The following is a 16,739-nucleotide window of genomic DNA, read 5'->3' on the forward strand; positions in this document are numbered from 1 at the left end:
GAAAACAAAACAAAACAAAAAAACCAACAAAACAAAAAAAAAACCACACCCTGTCAGTTTCTACACTGAGAGGCCCAAGATTTAAGGCTCTCGCATGTCCAAAAACACACAGAAATTCATTCATGAGAGAGTGAGACTGAGCCTTAAGAGCACCATCCATGCAGAGACTATGGCAGGCAAAGGCATATGACATGCTATGGATAGCAGGCCATTACAGAAAAAAATAGCTCAGCCAGGTTTGCTTTTATGGATTATATTTTTGTTATGGCAAAGAGTGAGTGCCATCCTATCTCTAACCTCATTTTAAGGGATGAAAGGAAGAGAGGAATAACTACTGCATTCATCTACTCCCAGTTTAAGAGCAGCTCCAGACACTGGCCAATAATTGAATATATAGAATAAATAAGGCTTTGCATCCAGAAAGAAAAAAAAAAAAAAAAACCTGAATAAAATCACTAAGGCTTGAAGCCAAGTCCTTTTTTTCTTTTTTTGGTGTGTATAAATTAAAGACTGGATGGCACAAACACATCTTTTGTTGTAGCACAAGCCAGTGTCTAGCCTAGTCCTTCTCCCATTTGCCAGACCTGGACCTTGAAAGCTGCTGTGTTTGTCTTATCAAAGTTACAAAAAATTTTTCAGCAATTATACAAGAGCACAAGAATGTATAGTCTAAATCTGAAAGAAAATAAATACAATTTTAAATAAATACAAATAAAAGTAGCCTTAATACTAGAATGACATTTTCAGTGGAAGCTGGAGGACAACTCGCCTTGACAGGAGAAGCCAAATGTTTACAGCTGACAAAAGGAGTTACTGGAATGCCAGCTGTTAAATCTGTCATCTTTGTTATCATTGTAACAGGTGAGTTCTCTTCAGAAACTAAGTATCATACTTAGAAACACAACGTAGTATATTCAATTCAGCTTGTGCATTTCCGCATGACACCATTAAGGGAAGCACTACGGGCCAGGAAGCTACAGTCTGGCAAGAAGCAGGTAACAGCCAGCAATTCCATTAGTCTGCACAACAGGAAGCCTGAAAGGAGATGGTATCCCACTAACCCTCGTCTGCTCCCCCTTTAGGTAAGCAACAAAAGGGTTCATCTGCATTTGGATGACCCATGTATATGTGTGCACATTTCTGAACAGTACATCCAATAAATGTTCAATACTGAGATGGTGGCAATGGGTTCAGATATTGGACTGGAGCAGCACCCTGCTTTGCAGACTGTTCGCCAACACCATCAACACATCATTAAGAGTAGGACTCATACCTTGATCTGCTGAGATGCTGAACTTCTTATGACCTCTCAGAGACTCCTCAGAGAAGAAAAACTAAGGTCAAGTATATTTCAGATTTCTGCCTTCACAAAGCAGGTGGTGTACAGAGCACTAACAAGAAATCTGAAACTCGTTTTTTTTGTTTTATATAACAAGTGTTATTCCCATCTAAGTGTTCATTTCAGAGCTCCCACTCCTCCCACTTAATTCTTCAAGGATGAGGAAACCCACTATCTTACATCCTGACACCATTTAAATATTGCATTTATAATAAAATTTAGCCCTAGAGAATAGCACCCATAACTTTTAACTGAAGAAATACAGCTGCAGAAAAAATAAACATCAGTAACTCAGAAAGATAACTGGATAGAACAGTCATGGGAAAACAGCTGCTGGAGAGATAGCTCATAAGAAAAAGGCGTGGAGAAAGAAGACTTCAAACAGCAGCCAAGTTTCATTTATTAAGAACAGGAAAGAAGTTAGGGCAATTATACTGTTTACCACTCCTCCCATCCCTGTAATTGGGAAAACTGATTACGAAGGGCAACCTCCTGAAGCAATGAACATAAAACTGAGAAAATGAAGGAAGTCCAATTTCTATCTAAATACCATAACTAAATACTGCTTAGCAGCTGTGGTGCAAACTAAGCTGTTTTTCAGCAAAGATAATTTGTTGTATACTTGACTGCCTCTCTACAGCTGCATGCTCCTGCAGCTTAGGAGACTGCTAACAGGGAGCATACACACACTGGCAGTGGTCTCTGGCATCACCTCCCCTAAGCACCAGTCTTCCTGAACTCTACATCACTACTAAGGTGATGTAGCTGGTAATTACCTCTGTGACACCTTCCCTTTCTGAGCATTAGAGATACTGCTGTTCTACTTTCATAAAAATTACAGACCCCCCTGTAATTCATCGGAAAGCTGTGTTAATGACAACTCATCGTGCATTTATGTCCAGAAACAATTCTAAGAGCAACATCTGGAATCTGAGTTCTGCATCCCACTACAAAGCTCATTATCACAAGCTCTGATTGTGTCTGTGGGTGCTATTCTTAAAGCATCACAGAACACATTGTTTTCTCCCAACAACTAAATGCTAGTTGCGATTTTATGGTTAGGAACTTTCTACCCACCCCACCTGCAAACCTCTCCTATAATCCCACACAGTCAAGAGGCATTCACAGGTCACCAGATCCATTAGATATTAACTCCAAATTGCTCTAGAACACAGGGGTTTTTATTTTCCTGAAAAAGACCACCTCCATAAGAGTCCATACCAGAACTTCTGGGACAGTGGTCAAAATAAACACAGAGATCAAGTCTTCAACTCTGTTTCTATGCAGTCTCTAGCAATGGTCCTGCATTTCTACCATAGTTTCACCTATCAGTGCCCAACAAAGCATGTGGAGGCCAGGGCTTTGAGAGCTGCAAGTCACTCTGGGAGCACTATAACCTCCAGAAAGAATAAGGGGACTTGTAGGCATTGTTCTGGGGTTTCTCTGCACGTGGGTCCATATCCAGTGTTCAAAAATTTAACAGTTCCAAGTCCATACTATGTTATTTCATGCATAGAAAAGGAAAGCATTAATTTGACCTGTGCAACATTAGACTTTCCAGCAAAGTATAGCTGGAACCTTAAAACCTCCCCAAGATACTTCTACGCAATTTCCCCACAAGTCAAGGTTTTGGTTTACATAAAATGAAAAAGCACTTGTGATACTGGAACACAGGTCCTCCACCTGAGTTACATCACAGGACTGGCAGGGTGCTTCAGGCAGTGCAGGGTCAACCAGTTCATCTGCTGGGCTATGGTGCACACCTTAGGGGTCTCAAGAGAGCTCAGTCTGGCTCTTATGGGTAGCTTTCATTCAGGCATATGCACACTCACACATATATACACACCTCCTCACCAACTGACCTCAGACACAGCTAGTAATCACAATAGAAGCAGATAGCTAAAGTTCTAAGTGCCAACACCATGTGTCACAGAAGTTTTTGTGGTGCTTTTGGTTGGTTGTTGTTAAACCTTTACTGTCTTCTAAGGTTCCTATTACAAAGTTAACAGCAGGAAGGAGTCATCTGCAACCAGGCTGCCTTCTGGCAAACCTCTTTTTGAGCCAGATAGAAAGCAAAGCTCTCAGTTCACCCTTTCCTTCCCTCCCTTTATAAATACAAACACAAAATCAGAGTAAGAGTACTTGCAGAAATCAGTCAAACTGTGAGATAAACATAGACATATAAATGCACACCTCTACACCCATCCCTCCCCATGTTCCAGTGCCATGCCAGAACTATTACCTAAGGGCAAAATTATTCACACCCCCTCAAGACTGCTGTTCACTTACAGAAACTCACAGATGGTAGCAACAGCCATCCACACATCACCAGACAAATACCACACCATCTGGCAGGGTAAGAAGGGAATATGCAGTCCTCATATGCTCATAAAGGTACAGAACACAACCCCCCCACCCCCCCACCCCATACACACACCTTGTTTTTGTAGTTTACGGAAGTGAGCTGTAAAAAAACAGCAGTATTTCCTTCTTAGAGAGGAGGGCAAGGGTTCCTGAATGCAAATCTTTCTTTTTTTTTTTTGGGGGGGGGGGGGGGGGGGGGAAGGGGTGGGCAGCAGGATTAAGGGGGCAGGACAAACCAAACGCCAAAGAAGCCACCCCTGGGATTTAGGGAAGTTTTGGAAGATTAAATTAGGTGCACTTCTTCCCTCACTTCAACTCTCGTTACTTTCTTGTGTAGCCAATTTGCCCTCTTTCACCTTGCAGCCAGCAAAACCCTGTTGAGCAAGCCTTCAGAAGTTCAGCTGCCAGAAATACAAGGTGTCACAGTTACTTTGTGGTATTTTCTTGGATTAGCAGTATTTTATTTGTCAATTAAGAAGTAACATTTAAAATATCAAAGTCCCTCAATACAGACCATGAAGAATAAACAATGTTTCAAGTCTCCTTACCCTCCAGAATAAACCTGAGGTGTGACCGGATTTCCTGTTTGTGAACAAAAGATTGATAATGTTTCTGCCAATATTGGTTTCATCTCTTACAGATAAACGAAGCACCAAATGTCAGGCTGAACTGGGGAATTTACTCCAGGAAGAGGTACAGCTTGACTGCTTTGGTACTGGCCAAGCCACTGCTTACAAGATCACACCAATAGGACACCAAAGGTATGCTGGGATCCAAGTGACTGCAGTCTGGGTCCAACTTACACAACCTTCCCCTTCCTCCCCATACATATCAAGAGATAGGAGTTGATCCTAAAGGTTCTGTCTACACCTAAACATGGCTGGGTTCAGAAGAAGGATGCACCTTGGACTTCAGTCTGGCGCAGGAGATGGATGCTACAGGTTGGCTATTGACCCTGGCAGGCGGAATGCAATAGGGAGTGCACGGAGAACAGAACAGGGCAAGTGACAAGAACAGCTCTTCCATATGATGGCCTGCTGACACTCACATGCCTTCCATTTTCATCTCTTTTTTGGGACAACCAGAGTTATAGCCTTCTGGAGTTGTCATGCCTTATAGCATAAAATTTTCCATAGGATACTCAGTGAGATGATTCTAAATATTTTTGCTAAAAACAACAAATTAGGTGCCATTCTGAGACTGCTATAAAGGAAGGAAACCTTCCCCAAGGCCTCTAGGCTTTTCCTGCAGTTCTTGAGCTGCTGTGGGTGGCTCTGTAGAACCACTGGTTCCATTCCTGGCAATCCCATTCTCTGGTCCATTAGTCACAGCAAGCAGTTTCTTGTAGAAACCGTTACACCACACAAACCCTTCTGCCAGCAAGTCAGCCCTTACAGATCATTAAGTAAAAGACATTTCTAATCAGTTAGCAGATCCAATCTAAAATGCAACACAACAACTAGCCCTGAAAGTACTAAACTATTACTGAGAAATTAAGAGACCTATTGTTTTGGTGTGAAAGAGTATTGGCATATACATCCCATGCTCCTTGGTAGCAATTATACTAACCAAAAGCAGATAGCATTGCCCCTCTCTTTTCCAGTCCTTGAAAATTTCACACAGGGACAAATACACATGGGAGTTGTGTTGGCTCCTGCAGCACAAAAACACTCGCTAAACAAGGCAGTGGAACAAGGATCCCTTTAAGAGATGCTAATGCCTGAATACACCTGACAGTCCACTGGGAACACAGCTCAGGTTTGCAGAGACACAGAAAATACCAATCCAAAAAGAGCTCCATCTCTCCCATCCCTACTTTTAGTGAGGGTGTGAGGGGAGAAAAGGACTTTTAGGGCATGACAAGGAAAAGGGTTTTCTTGCAAGCAGGTTGTGCAATCCAGAGTCTCAACTGCTATACTCAGAACAGCTTTTCTTTAGGGAAAGGAAACCAGCACTAACTCTCTCTGAGGCTGGAGATCTCCAAGCCAAAGCTAGCCAGCAGGCAGAGATGATCAGATGAACAAAAAGGATTTGGTAAGCCATTTGCCATCAAGAGGACATCTTCAGAGAGAAGAGAAAGTCGGCCAAGCAGCTTCAGGGCTCCATCTTTATACAGCCTGCGACCTGACAAAGAAAATGGAAAGAAACATCAACCAGAGACTGGCACCGCAGATTAACTCTACACACTCACAGAGGGATGCATGTCAATCCTTTCCTGTTCTTCCCCTGTTGAATGAAGACAGCCTGCACAAACACTACATGCACCTTTGAGCCTATGTGAAAGCAGTGAGTATACTACAATACTGCTGTTTGTTGTTTCATATACTCGCAGAAATAGGAGGCAAAAATGCACTAAATTCACTAGATGGTTGCTTACATGAGAAGTTCCTTTCATGGACTGTGGCCTAGCAATAGCTTAAGATTCTCCCCTGAGGAGGAATTAATCTCTTCATTCCTGTTCCCCAAAATTGATTCTGACATGTCCCAAATCAGCTCCAAGAGAGTTCCAGGATGCATTTACATGCAGTCTTTCAACAACAGAACTCATGTTTCAGGCAGCAGAGAGAAGATGCCACTGTAAAGGAATCAGAGTCACCTCCTTCCAAGAACAGCTTGTGATCTCAGACAGACCAGAAGTTCAAGCCTTGAACTCAGGACCAAGCACTGCCTGCTACCAGGAGCACAAGTAAGATATTTATACAGAAGAATCTATTCTGTTCTAGCTTCCTCAAAAGTCTACATGAACCTAAGGAGCCTCATTTTTTTCACAGCAAAGAAAAACAGTGTCTTCTCATCATACATGAGCAAATGTTACTTCCACCTTGTGTATTATTTCAAAGACACATCCTGTAGATCCAGCAGCTTAATGAAATGCACTGCCCATCTGGCCTGTTTCACAGTCCTCTTCCAAGGCCACAGGGATAAGCCCTGCACTGCCTCACTCACCCGCCTTGTTCTCCACAGGCTCTGCTGAGTAGAAAATGTAATCAACGGTGGCTCCAAGGCCCATGGGCATTGTTGTGACCTCCGGGCGTCCCCTCTGTGGCAAGAAGTGGCTGTAGACAGAGGTCAGGTTGAGGCCATGCTGGATAACACCTGAACACCTGCACAAAAACAGTCACTGTTTACCAAGGAAGGAAAGAGAATTATGCCTTTTCAGTACTGCAGTCACAGCTGAATGTTCCCTTGCTGATGCAATTGTCTTAACTATCCCTACTTTGTAAGCACATAAAATCTTTCAAAGCTCCACTTACACTGAAGCAAGACAAACTGTGAATTTCCTTTGTCTTCAATACCCAGTCCTGTACATGCCTATGCCCTTCATTCTCACCAACACAATGCTGACAGAGAAGCACCCAGCTGCTGGGACAATCCTGGGTGGATCTAGCTCTTGAACATAGCCCTCCTTACTCTCTTTCACATTTACTTCAGTCTTTACTCCAGCCAGTTTTCAGTGCTCCAGAAACCAAGGCTGAGCTTGAAGACTGGGGCCATTGAAGGTGAACCAAGTTACCTTGGGATGAATGGCTGGGGATCAGGGTCTTTCACCATGGCAGCAGGCTTGGGCCAGTGTGCAGGGCGGTCTGCAAAGGAGCAAAGAAATTCCAGCCAGACCTACACAGATCCCAGAACAGGCTGCTCATCCCAAGTCTGAGAAGCTTCTCCTGAAACCAAATGAACCTTTTTGCCCAAGAAGTGCAGATAGATTCCAGTCAAAAACATCTTAAAGGAAAATATCCAAAGGAAACACAAGCTGTAAGACTAACAGGAACATCCTTAGAACAGATCAGTGCAAGAAACTGAGAGGTCATATTCTGTCCTACTCAGGACATGTCCTTAAAGCATTTAATATTATCAAAGTCCAGGGTATTTCAACCTTTCTCTCAAAGAAAGTTTGCTTGTCTTAGCCTACAGCTTAGTCAAAGGGTATCTAGAAAGGCAGAACAGAAATGGAGAAAGCAGAATCAGCCATGACACAAGGCCCAGAGGTGCAGCAATGTCTGCTGGGCACCAGCTTCCAGAGACATCTATATTGTGTATCATTACAGTCTTCAGGTTGTTCTCCACCACCAAAAGCTTGAAGCAGAAAAAAGAAATATACCTATGTGTTTCAGCTTAAAAGAAGTTTGTAAGACACAGCTTCAAGAGCTGAATCTCAGTGCATCTCAAGAAACACAGTCAGTGTGTATGAGGGAGGAAAGCATACTTCTCTGAGCTCTCATGGAATCTAACCACAGTCGCAGAAGGCACCCTTCTGCCTTTCCCTTTCCTCACCAGGCATTACCTCCATCTCATGTTTTCCTTGAAATCAAAGAATCATAAAGTTATAGAACTGCCTGGGTTGTAAGGGACCTTAAAGATCATCTAGTTCCATCCCTCCATCCCATGGGCAAGGATGTCACCCACCATATCAGGCTTCCCAGGGCCCCATACAACCTGGCCTTGAACATTTTCCAGGGATGTGGCATCCACAACTCCTCTGGGCAAGCTGGCTCAATGCCTTACTATTCTCCATGTAAAGAATTTCAGGAAGCTTTAAACCATTTCCCCTTGTCTCATCATTATATGCCTGTGTAAACAGTCAGTCTCCCTCTTTTTTTATAAGCCCCCTTTAAGTACTGGAAGGCCACAATGAGGCCTCAGTTGAGCCTTCTCTTCTCCAGTCCAAGCTCTCTCAGACTGTCCTCAGAGGAGAGGCTCTCATGTAGGAGAGTGACAAGTTGAAAAGTCTCCTGTTAATACCTGGTTTAGCATCTGTCACACCTTCCAAGAGGACCAGCTGTGGTGGTCGTTCACAGGCAATGTCGCAAAAACGGAACTGGAGCAGGAAGTCACGGCTGTATTCACGTCTCCCTGCAGAGAAAAGTACAAATCAAAAGAAAGTAGAAAGAAAGCAACTGCTGCAAAGTCACATCTCCAGGGACACACCTACATATATTTTAGACCTTTGGGCCTCTAAGAGCTCTTTAGCTTGAGAGAGGCTTTTGTGCCCAAGTACTCTGATATCATGAGAATAGAAATCACCTAATAACCTACATGTAGAACAGAACAGATGTGTAAAAGTAGAAGAACAGAGCACAGCTATTGTTATCCCTCAAATGCAACAGTCATGGTCAGCACAAAGTAAGAATATCCTCTCTGAGAGACCAAGTTCAAGGGACTTTCAACCAAATCAGTTAGTATGCAACTCTACGAAATGTCTGCTGAGAAAAACATTTCTGGAGATGGGGCTGAATACAAGTTCTACATTCAAGATTTTAACAAAAGCTATTTTGTCTGGGCTCCTTTTTTTTAATCCTCTCTATGGATGCAGAGAACAGACATGATTGTAACTGGGTCTTAGGAACGATTTATTTACAGTGGTTTGCAAATACTATCCAAAACCACACCCCAAACACCTGGAGATGAAAGCTGTGCCTGTTGACCATAGTTTACAACTGCACAAAAGCATAAGTCTGGGAATATGAAAGAGATACATAGAGTAATTGTTACTGATAACATTCAGTTCCTGACTAGAGAAAGAAAATGGCAGTTATGCAATAGGTTCTGGAAAAAACTATTTAATTCATATATAAAGTAGAAGGAGAGAATCTTTGTCAAGTGCCTCATGCAGCTACTCAGAGACAGCAAGCCCCACAAACTGCCCATCCTCAGCAAACTCGTATTGTCAGTGCATACTGGAGCTCACCAAGTTTCTTTGGCTGGCATAGGGTGACATACTGGCACTTGTCTGTTACACCCAGTGAACTTGGCCACAGTGGGGCCAGCAGTTTCCGTGAGTACAATTGTTGGGAAAAGTCTTCCTGACCAGACACCTGCAAGTCGGCCAGAAAAGGAGAGCAACCATCAGTGACACAGAGTGGATGTTCAAGCTGTAGACAATGTACATAAATACACTTGCCAAGAGCAAGACAGGAGAATGCCCTCACAGAAAGGCATGAACTAAGCTATTCAGAGTATGGTGCAGGTATAATAAACCTTCAGGTGGAGGGGACAGATACAATTAGCTAAAAGTCACCTGCCAAGATACTTTACAGGTATCTTTTGAAGTGATGATTAAGCTTGAATGACAACCATATATTTGATCACAGACACACAGTAAAACAACCACAAGAGATTCCAGCATAAGTACCCACTGCAAACTTTTGTTAGAACAAATGTCCACATAAAATTTCAGTAAGTTTTGGTAGAGTTGCTTTTCTCTACACTTCCAGTCATACAGGCACAAAATCTCCATAGGAAAGGAAAAAAAGACTTGAAATTAAGTGGTCCATTATCACAAGTCTGCCTCAAGAGAAACCAAAAGAGCAGTGGTGGAAACAACATGCACACACTTCTCTACTTCTTTCCCCTGCAGTGCTGGAGAAACTGGGGAAGACTGTTGAATAACTTAACTCAGTATTAAGACTGAGTTATTATTTCCTCACAAGAGAAAGAATGTAGCCATGCATTTCTCTAGCAGCATACAATAAAGAGTTATCCAATCCCAATTCTGGCTGGGAACTACCTTCCAGGCTGGCATCCCATGGTAGGAAAGTTCACCATTCCGGATGAATTTGTAGAGTGGAGAATCAGGTACAGAGTTCAGGTCTCCACACAAGATGACAGGATAGTAGCTGCCTTCAGTAGTTCTTGCAATTTTGTCAATCTCTGCTAGCAGCAAGGCCACTTGGGCCAGTTTGATATCTCCTCGACGGGGATTGAACAACACATGAGTGTTGGCCACACACAAAGGACTGACTGCCTTCAGACCTAGACCCTCTGGAAGCACAGGTTGTAGCAGCAGCACCAAGCCCACATTATCCCGGTTGAGGACGTCCAGGCCAGGCCGGAAGTATTCTATGGGGCTGAGGCTGATCAGCTGGAACCTGCTGTGCTTATAGCACACTGCACATCCATCTGTCTTTGTCCCAGTTCTCCGTTTATAGAAGCATGCAAAGCCTGAAAAGAAACCATCACCTATTAAAAGGTTTATCCAGTCCAAGTCTGTATAGAAAAGGTTCCTACTACAGCATTGGATACAGCAATATACCCAATTCTGTTCCAATAATCACTATTATTAATTGGGGGCATTTTCTCTCTCGTTCTTCTAGGGCCCCCTGTTTTGTTAATCTGATCTTTCAACTCAGACATCAATTGCAAAAGAAAGGATAAAGATCTAGGCAGATAGTTCTGAAGTAGGGCCAGCAGCCACCTGGCAAACAGGAAGAGGCTTATTGAAACTGAATGCTTTGGAAATGTTAAGCAGGAAGCACTGCTTGGCCAGTCCCACAAGCTGGATGTACAGACCCACAAAAGCAGGACATACCCATCTCCTTGAATGTTGGTTCCAGTTGCTCCCAGTAATGGTTCTCTTGCACCTCCTGGAGACACAGAATCTGGAAGGAAGGCAGAGACCTCACTTGCTCCACATGTATTTGCTAGTTACCTTGTTTTGGGGAAGGAAGAAAGTGGAAATGTACACTCACATACCAACCCTCCAAGCAGAAATGCCATCACTGCAACCCTGTCCTGTACTTTCCAGATGAAATGCACTAACTTTCTGGGTCGCATTAGCATATCATTCAATTTTCCAGTTATGAGATAAAAGATCCTTCATCCCACAAAGAGGACTCAAAGAATAGAGAAATTCAAGGAATGCTCTTCCATGCAGGCTTCCCCTCCTGTGCTGCCTTAGAAAACTGGTCTTTCTTCCTCTACTTTTACTGTTTATAGAAGTTAAGTTCTGCTATAGAAGTATGACTAGTTTCTACAATCAAACCAAGACAGACACCAAAAACACGGTCTGTGGAAGTCCTCAAACACTCTCAGAGCAATCAGTGTCCAGTTACCAAACAGGTAGTATCTTCCTAGAACTTGCCCCCATCTTTTTCTTTTCTTAATACTGTTAGATCAAACAAGGAATTCAAATTCTGATGGCACTGAGGTAGGGAGAGCTCAATCATACTTACATCAGGATCCCAATGCTGGATCTCCTGCAAAAGATTTGGAAGGCGGTAGTTCCAGTTCAGGATGTCTGGATGACAGTGTACGTAGAGATCAAGGCCCTGCTCCACCAGGTCCTGGGCAAGGATGTTGTATGACATGACTCGAAATTCAAAGAGAGGAGTGTTTTTTGAGACCTGCTCTAAGACAGAGGGCTGGACAGAAAGATCCTCCCAGTCTCTCCATAAGATCTCTGTATGCAAGAGACAAAAAACAAAGTTACAGCCACACTGGGTACCTTGCTGATATTTTGGTTCCCCTGGGACCCAGGAAAGAGCCATTCTCATTCCCTAAGCTAGGGTACTCTAGCCTCTGAGCAAACCCTCACCCACTCTGTTTTTCAGATGCTCTTTCTGGATATCTTTGGATAGTTGTCTGTAGGGATGGCATAACACATGACCAGAGTCAAGCATACTGAAACACCAGACCCCTTTTTGGTGCTTTTTAGAGTACAAAGACAGCATTTGAGAACAGTTTGAATATATATTATATTACATATATTGAACATATATTGATATTCAGACCACACAGTCTAACAGCACAGAAACCACTAGATGTGACCAGCCCCTCCTCAGCAAAGACTCACTTTACAGTTTCCACTAGCAGATCCTGTCAATTCTGCAGGGACAATCAATGTCTTACTGACAGCAAGCCCAGACGCAATAACCTGACCACATTCACTACAAATACTAATCCCAAACTGAACATTAGATTCAGAGGCATCACTGACCATGGTAGGGCACCTCTGTTGGGACAGGATAAAATGGCACTGTATCCTGAATGGGCTGGGCTGGCAGCACTGGTGGCACTGTCTCTGCATCGCATGCTAAACTCCAGGCCAGCACAGCTGGGTCATCATTCAGCACTTCCACGTTGATACCAGCACAGCCAGCTGCCTGGTGATCTGTCTGTGGCACTACAGCTGCCCAAGGGGCACTGCCTGCTACAGTCACTGTTTCCTCTGCTGGTAATCTTGCCAGTTCAGCCACTGCATGATCTTGCAGTTCTGAAGAAGCCAAGGCGTTTAGCTCTGAGTGCTGCTGGTCAGCACACCGGGTGACTTCCGGAGACGTATTCAGGTCACTGAGGCTGGTCATCAATAGCTCTGAACCTTCTAACCAGTCACTAGTGAGTGTAACTGATGCTTTCCTCACTGCTGGAACACTCTCACTGGCTGGCAAACTCCCTGCTCCTTCCTCCAGCCACTGCTGGAGAAGGGCTTCTTCCTCTTCTGGGACCGATCTTCCTGTGGTTGCAGCGAAGACACCTTCTATCTGGGTGGACGGGCTCTTCGCCAGAAGCACATTCTTTTGATAGGTAAAGAAAGCATCTGTCATTTAAAAACAAAATCAAAATAAGACACCCAGAAATGCGTTCTTACTCATTCTTTTCTTATTCCAATGCATTTGCTATAACTCTGCTGTGCAACACAATCATTCAGTATAGCAACCCAAACAAATTACTTCTCTGAGGAAAAACAATTACAATCTAAATAACATCCCCTGCCTCTTCCAGAATGCTAAGCCACAGTCCAAGCCCAGTTATATTAGTCCAAGCCACTGAAACTGCACACAATCGCAATGGCTTTATCAAATCTAGGGAGTGCAATTCTAACTCATGCAGCACCACAGACAGCCAAGCTGAAATGCCTTGTGGAAACTATCAACTCTCAGCAACATATGTAAAGGTGCAGTCTCTAATAGTTAGCTGATCAGGTGCATGGGCTAAGCAGCCAAGGTCTTGTAGATCATCACTTGGAGCAAGCTTCTTTCCAGGGACTGAATAAGAAACAGCAGTCAGCTAAGAGAATAAAATATATCATAAGAATGTGTTGTAGAAGAACCATTCTGTTACTAAGAGATGAAAAATGAAGACACAGAGGGACCAACACATGCCTTATCGGAGAGAGTATATGCACAGAAGTAGTCCTGGTAAGAATTACAGATCACCTGATGACTGACATGTGGCAAAAAAAATAAAACCACATTAAACTGCTTTTAATGTAACACTGAATATACTAGTATTAGGTAAAGTTGAAAAAGACAGAGATTCCTTTCATTTGCATCTATACAAGAAATGGCATTTATGTTTTGCTATGAATTCTGCACAGACATTTGTCCCTACTGCTAACTAGTAATTTCTGTTGATTACAAATCACCTTTTTTCTCTGCATCCCTGTCAGTCAGCCAGAGCAGGAGTCATACAGGAGTCAGCAACATCAACGTATAGTTTCACTGTATCTTTTGTGTCAGAGTTTTCTGTATGTGTCAGAAATGGAGCTTTAAGAACCATACTCCTCTCTGCTGGTTTGTAATTAGGTTCATTAATGTCAGAAACACCAACGCAGCAAGGTAATGTTTCCACACGCCACTGGCTGGGCACGATGAGTGCCTACGAGAGCCTGTTAATACACAACAGGAGCTGAATTTAAGAGGAGTCAGCTTGCTGCTCACTGTAAAAAAAGACGGCGTGCCAGTCCAGTAGTTGCTACAGGCCTAGGGACAGGTTCAGGCTGGAGGGTGGCTTTACGTGAGCTCAGTAACCAGGGACTGTGAAGTAGCAGCAGGATCTAGGGGAACTAAGTGAAATAGCAATGCACACAACACGTAAGTTCATCCACGAAGTCACCTGCAGGTCCTTGGGGGGGTCACAGATCTCGGAGCAGCCCATCTCTAAGAATCTCCCCAAGCCTGGAGAGCAGGTTGGAGGCAGGAGTAGAGCCCCTGCGCAAAGCGCAGTCTGCCTCTGCAGCATAGCAGCCGGCAGCTGCTCCCTCCGAACACGCGGCTCCCCGCTGCCCGGGGCCAGCAGCCCCGGCCCGGCACAGCAGCCCCAGGCCCCAACTGCCCAGGGCCAGGGCCTCGGGGTGCGCCGGGGCAGCCGGGCCGACTCCGGCCGCCGGGCCGCACCCCCCTACCCAGGCCGGGCCGGGGGACCGTGAGGGACATCCCCGCCCCTCCGGGCCATCCCCGCCAGCTCCCCCTGCCCCCGCCGCCGCCCGCCCGGGGCCGGGTTACCTCGGAGGGCCTGGAGGAGCCGCGCCGCCGGCAGCAGCACATAGCAGAGCACGGTGCCGATCATGCCGCCCGGCCCGGCCTCCACCGCCCCCAGCCCGGCCCCGCCGCCGCGCCGGCCCCGCCTCAGCTCCGACCTCACGGCGCGGACTCGCAGGAGTCCGGCGTGCCCAGGCACTCACCGCGTCCGGCCCCCGGGACTCGCAACCGGCTCGGGCCTGGCCCTCCCCGAGCGCCGCTCCAGGGCCGCCCGCTCCCGGGAGGCCGCGGCCCGCGGTGGGACGGTCCCGGCCGGGGTGGGGCTCTGCCCGCCTCGGTGCAGGGCAGGAGCGCGGCCGGAGCCCAGGGCCTGCGGAGGGGCTCGGCAGCCGTGCTGTGCCCGAGAGGGTCAGAAGCTGTGACCCGGTCCTGAGTGACGGTTGTTTTATGGCCCTGCCAGCCTGAAATTTGTGGTTTCAAACAAGAATTTTCACCCCGTGTTCTCCAGAAATACACAAGGGACAATTTCCATGTGGTATTTTTTTTTGCCCCCTGGGAAGCTACCATTTGCTCCAGATGTTACACAGGCTTTTCGAACACCTCTGATAAAAGCCAAGGCTTTGCAAAGCACAACCTCTATGTGGCAGTGCCAATGGGGTGGGCAGACAGCGGAACAGGAGCATGCCCTCACTCGGTGCTGCTGAGAGGTCATCAGAGGTGTGCAAAATCAGTCCTCACCTGGCTGTGAGTCCTCTGGTGTTTGCAAGTTGAGATCTGTCACATGCTGAAACTAGACAGTTGCAAATGAAAAGCGAAGTCCTGGCTGAAGTCCAGAATTTCAATGTTTGCTTCACTCCACAGTCAGACGTTTACAACATCTAAAGGCAAATAGTTTGAGCTGGACACACTACAGCTTTTTACACCAAATACACATTTCTAAAGTGTAATCTCAGTAGCCTTCTTCCAAACTCTAAGATGGGTACCTGCAATGAAGTCAAGATTCATGTTATCCCTGCCTTTTACACTGATGAGTGCTGCCACTGTCCCCTTGATGGTGACCAGCTGCTGTCTCATGGGTCATAAATTAAACACTCAGCGATGTGCAGAAAACCATGCTGTGAAAAGCCAGTATCCACAAAAGAGACAGAGGAACCTTGCAAATTTATTTGATTTAAGGGATAGAGTCCACTAGGCCATACCCCCACAGGGTCTCTCAAATTCTTGGAGGACACAGCCTCCTTTTATCCTAAACTCTTAGCCCAACGCTGCCTTCTTCTTTTCCTCATTAGCTGGGGTACTAGGAAGGTACAGACCACCTACTACACATTGCCCTAAAGTTTAGAAGCTCAAATTATCTGGATTCTGCAAAAAATCCAGCTTGATATTCATGAACACAACATGACCCATTTCTAAGATGTTAACACCCATTTCTCCTCAAATCCCCACAGCCGTTCTTCCAGAACCTGATTTTTTTTTTCACATTGAGTTGTTTGTGAAGACATTAAGACCCATTTCTCCCACCAGTAATTAGTACAAGGAGGGTCCACAGCTAGGATTGGAGGTTATGTTATAATGTATATAAATAATAATCCTATCACTCTTTCAAATCACTGTTTATGAAACACCATAGACCACAGAAGCAGAGACTTGTCTCAAATCCCACAAATGTCTCTGGCAAGGCACTGGACTGTGGTTTTCCATCTCCTGTTGCAGTAACCAATCCATCCCTGGTTTCTAGTCAGAAAATGGAGGGTGCTCTCCATGCAAAGGATCTGCAACATTAGGAGTTCATGGCTGGGTCATTTAAAACGAGCCTGTCCCTTAAAAGGAAAGATCTAAGAAAAGATCTGCAGACCCAACCGACATCAGAATAATCGGACTGAAATCAAAGAACGTTAGCTGGTGCTACAAACAAGCAAGCAACTGAGGCCAAATAGCCACAGTTGATTGGCCTATTCTAGAAAAATATTTACAAACTTTGGCAATAAAATCAAAGCTGACAATGGTCATCTGTTTCAGGGTTTTGTGGTGTTTATCCAAATAAAACCATTCCATGG

General features: G+C 45.0%; 1 protein-coding gene across 9 annotated transcripts in view; it reads right to left on the reverse strand.

The window, feature by feature from the left end:
• Positions 1–4,133: 4,133 nt before the first annotated feature.
• The window catches only part of ANGEL1 (angel homolog 1), a 74,939-nt gene continuing 62,333 nt past the window's right edge, over positions 4,134–16,739 (reverse strand). For 4 of the 9 annotated variants that reach the window (XM_086893386.1, XM_086893387.1, XM_086893385.1 and 1 more), the window contains 10 exons: positions 15,421–15,560; positions 12,420–13,019; positions 11,656–11,882; positions 11,013–11,082; positions 10,212–10,645; positions 9,393–9,519; positions 8,447–8,557; positions 7,218–7,287; positions 6,650–6,807; positions 4,134–5,827 (listed from right to left, as the gene is read on the reverse strand). In XM_086893386.1, the coding sequence (XP_086749512.1) occupies positions 5,658–5,827; positions 6,650–6,807; positions 7,218–7,287; positions 8,447–8,557; positions 9,393–9,519; positions 10,212–10,645; positions 11,013–11,082; positions 11,656–11,882; positions 12,420–12,786 (1,734 nt within the window). In that variant the 5' untranslated portion in view covers positions 12,787–13,019; positions 15,421–15,560 and the 3' untranslated portion in view covers positions 4,134–5,657. Of the gene's footprint in view, positions 5,828–6,649; positions 6,808–7,217; positions 7,288–8,446; positions 8,558–9,392; positions 9,520–10,211; positions 10,646–11,012; positions 11,083–11,655; positions 11,883–12,419; positions 13,020–14,317; positions 14,560–14,706; positions 14,862–14,885; positions 15,268–15,420; positions 15,561–16,739 lie in introns of those variants that run through there. The other 5 variants (XM_086893384.1, XM_086893391.1, XM_086893390.1 and 2 more) reach the window with 5 other exon arrangements.

This window comes from Cyanistes caeruleus, chromosome 6, assembly GCF_971803275.1.
Source record: "Cyanistes caeruleus chromosome 6, bCyaCae1.hap1.1, whole genome shotgun sequence".
Taxonomy (NCBI): Eukaryota; Metazoa; Chordata; class Aves; order Passeriformes; family Paridae; genus Cyanistes; species Cyanistes caeruleus.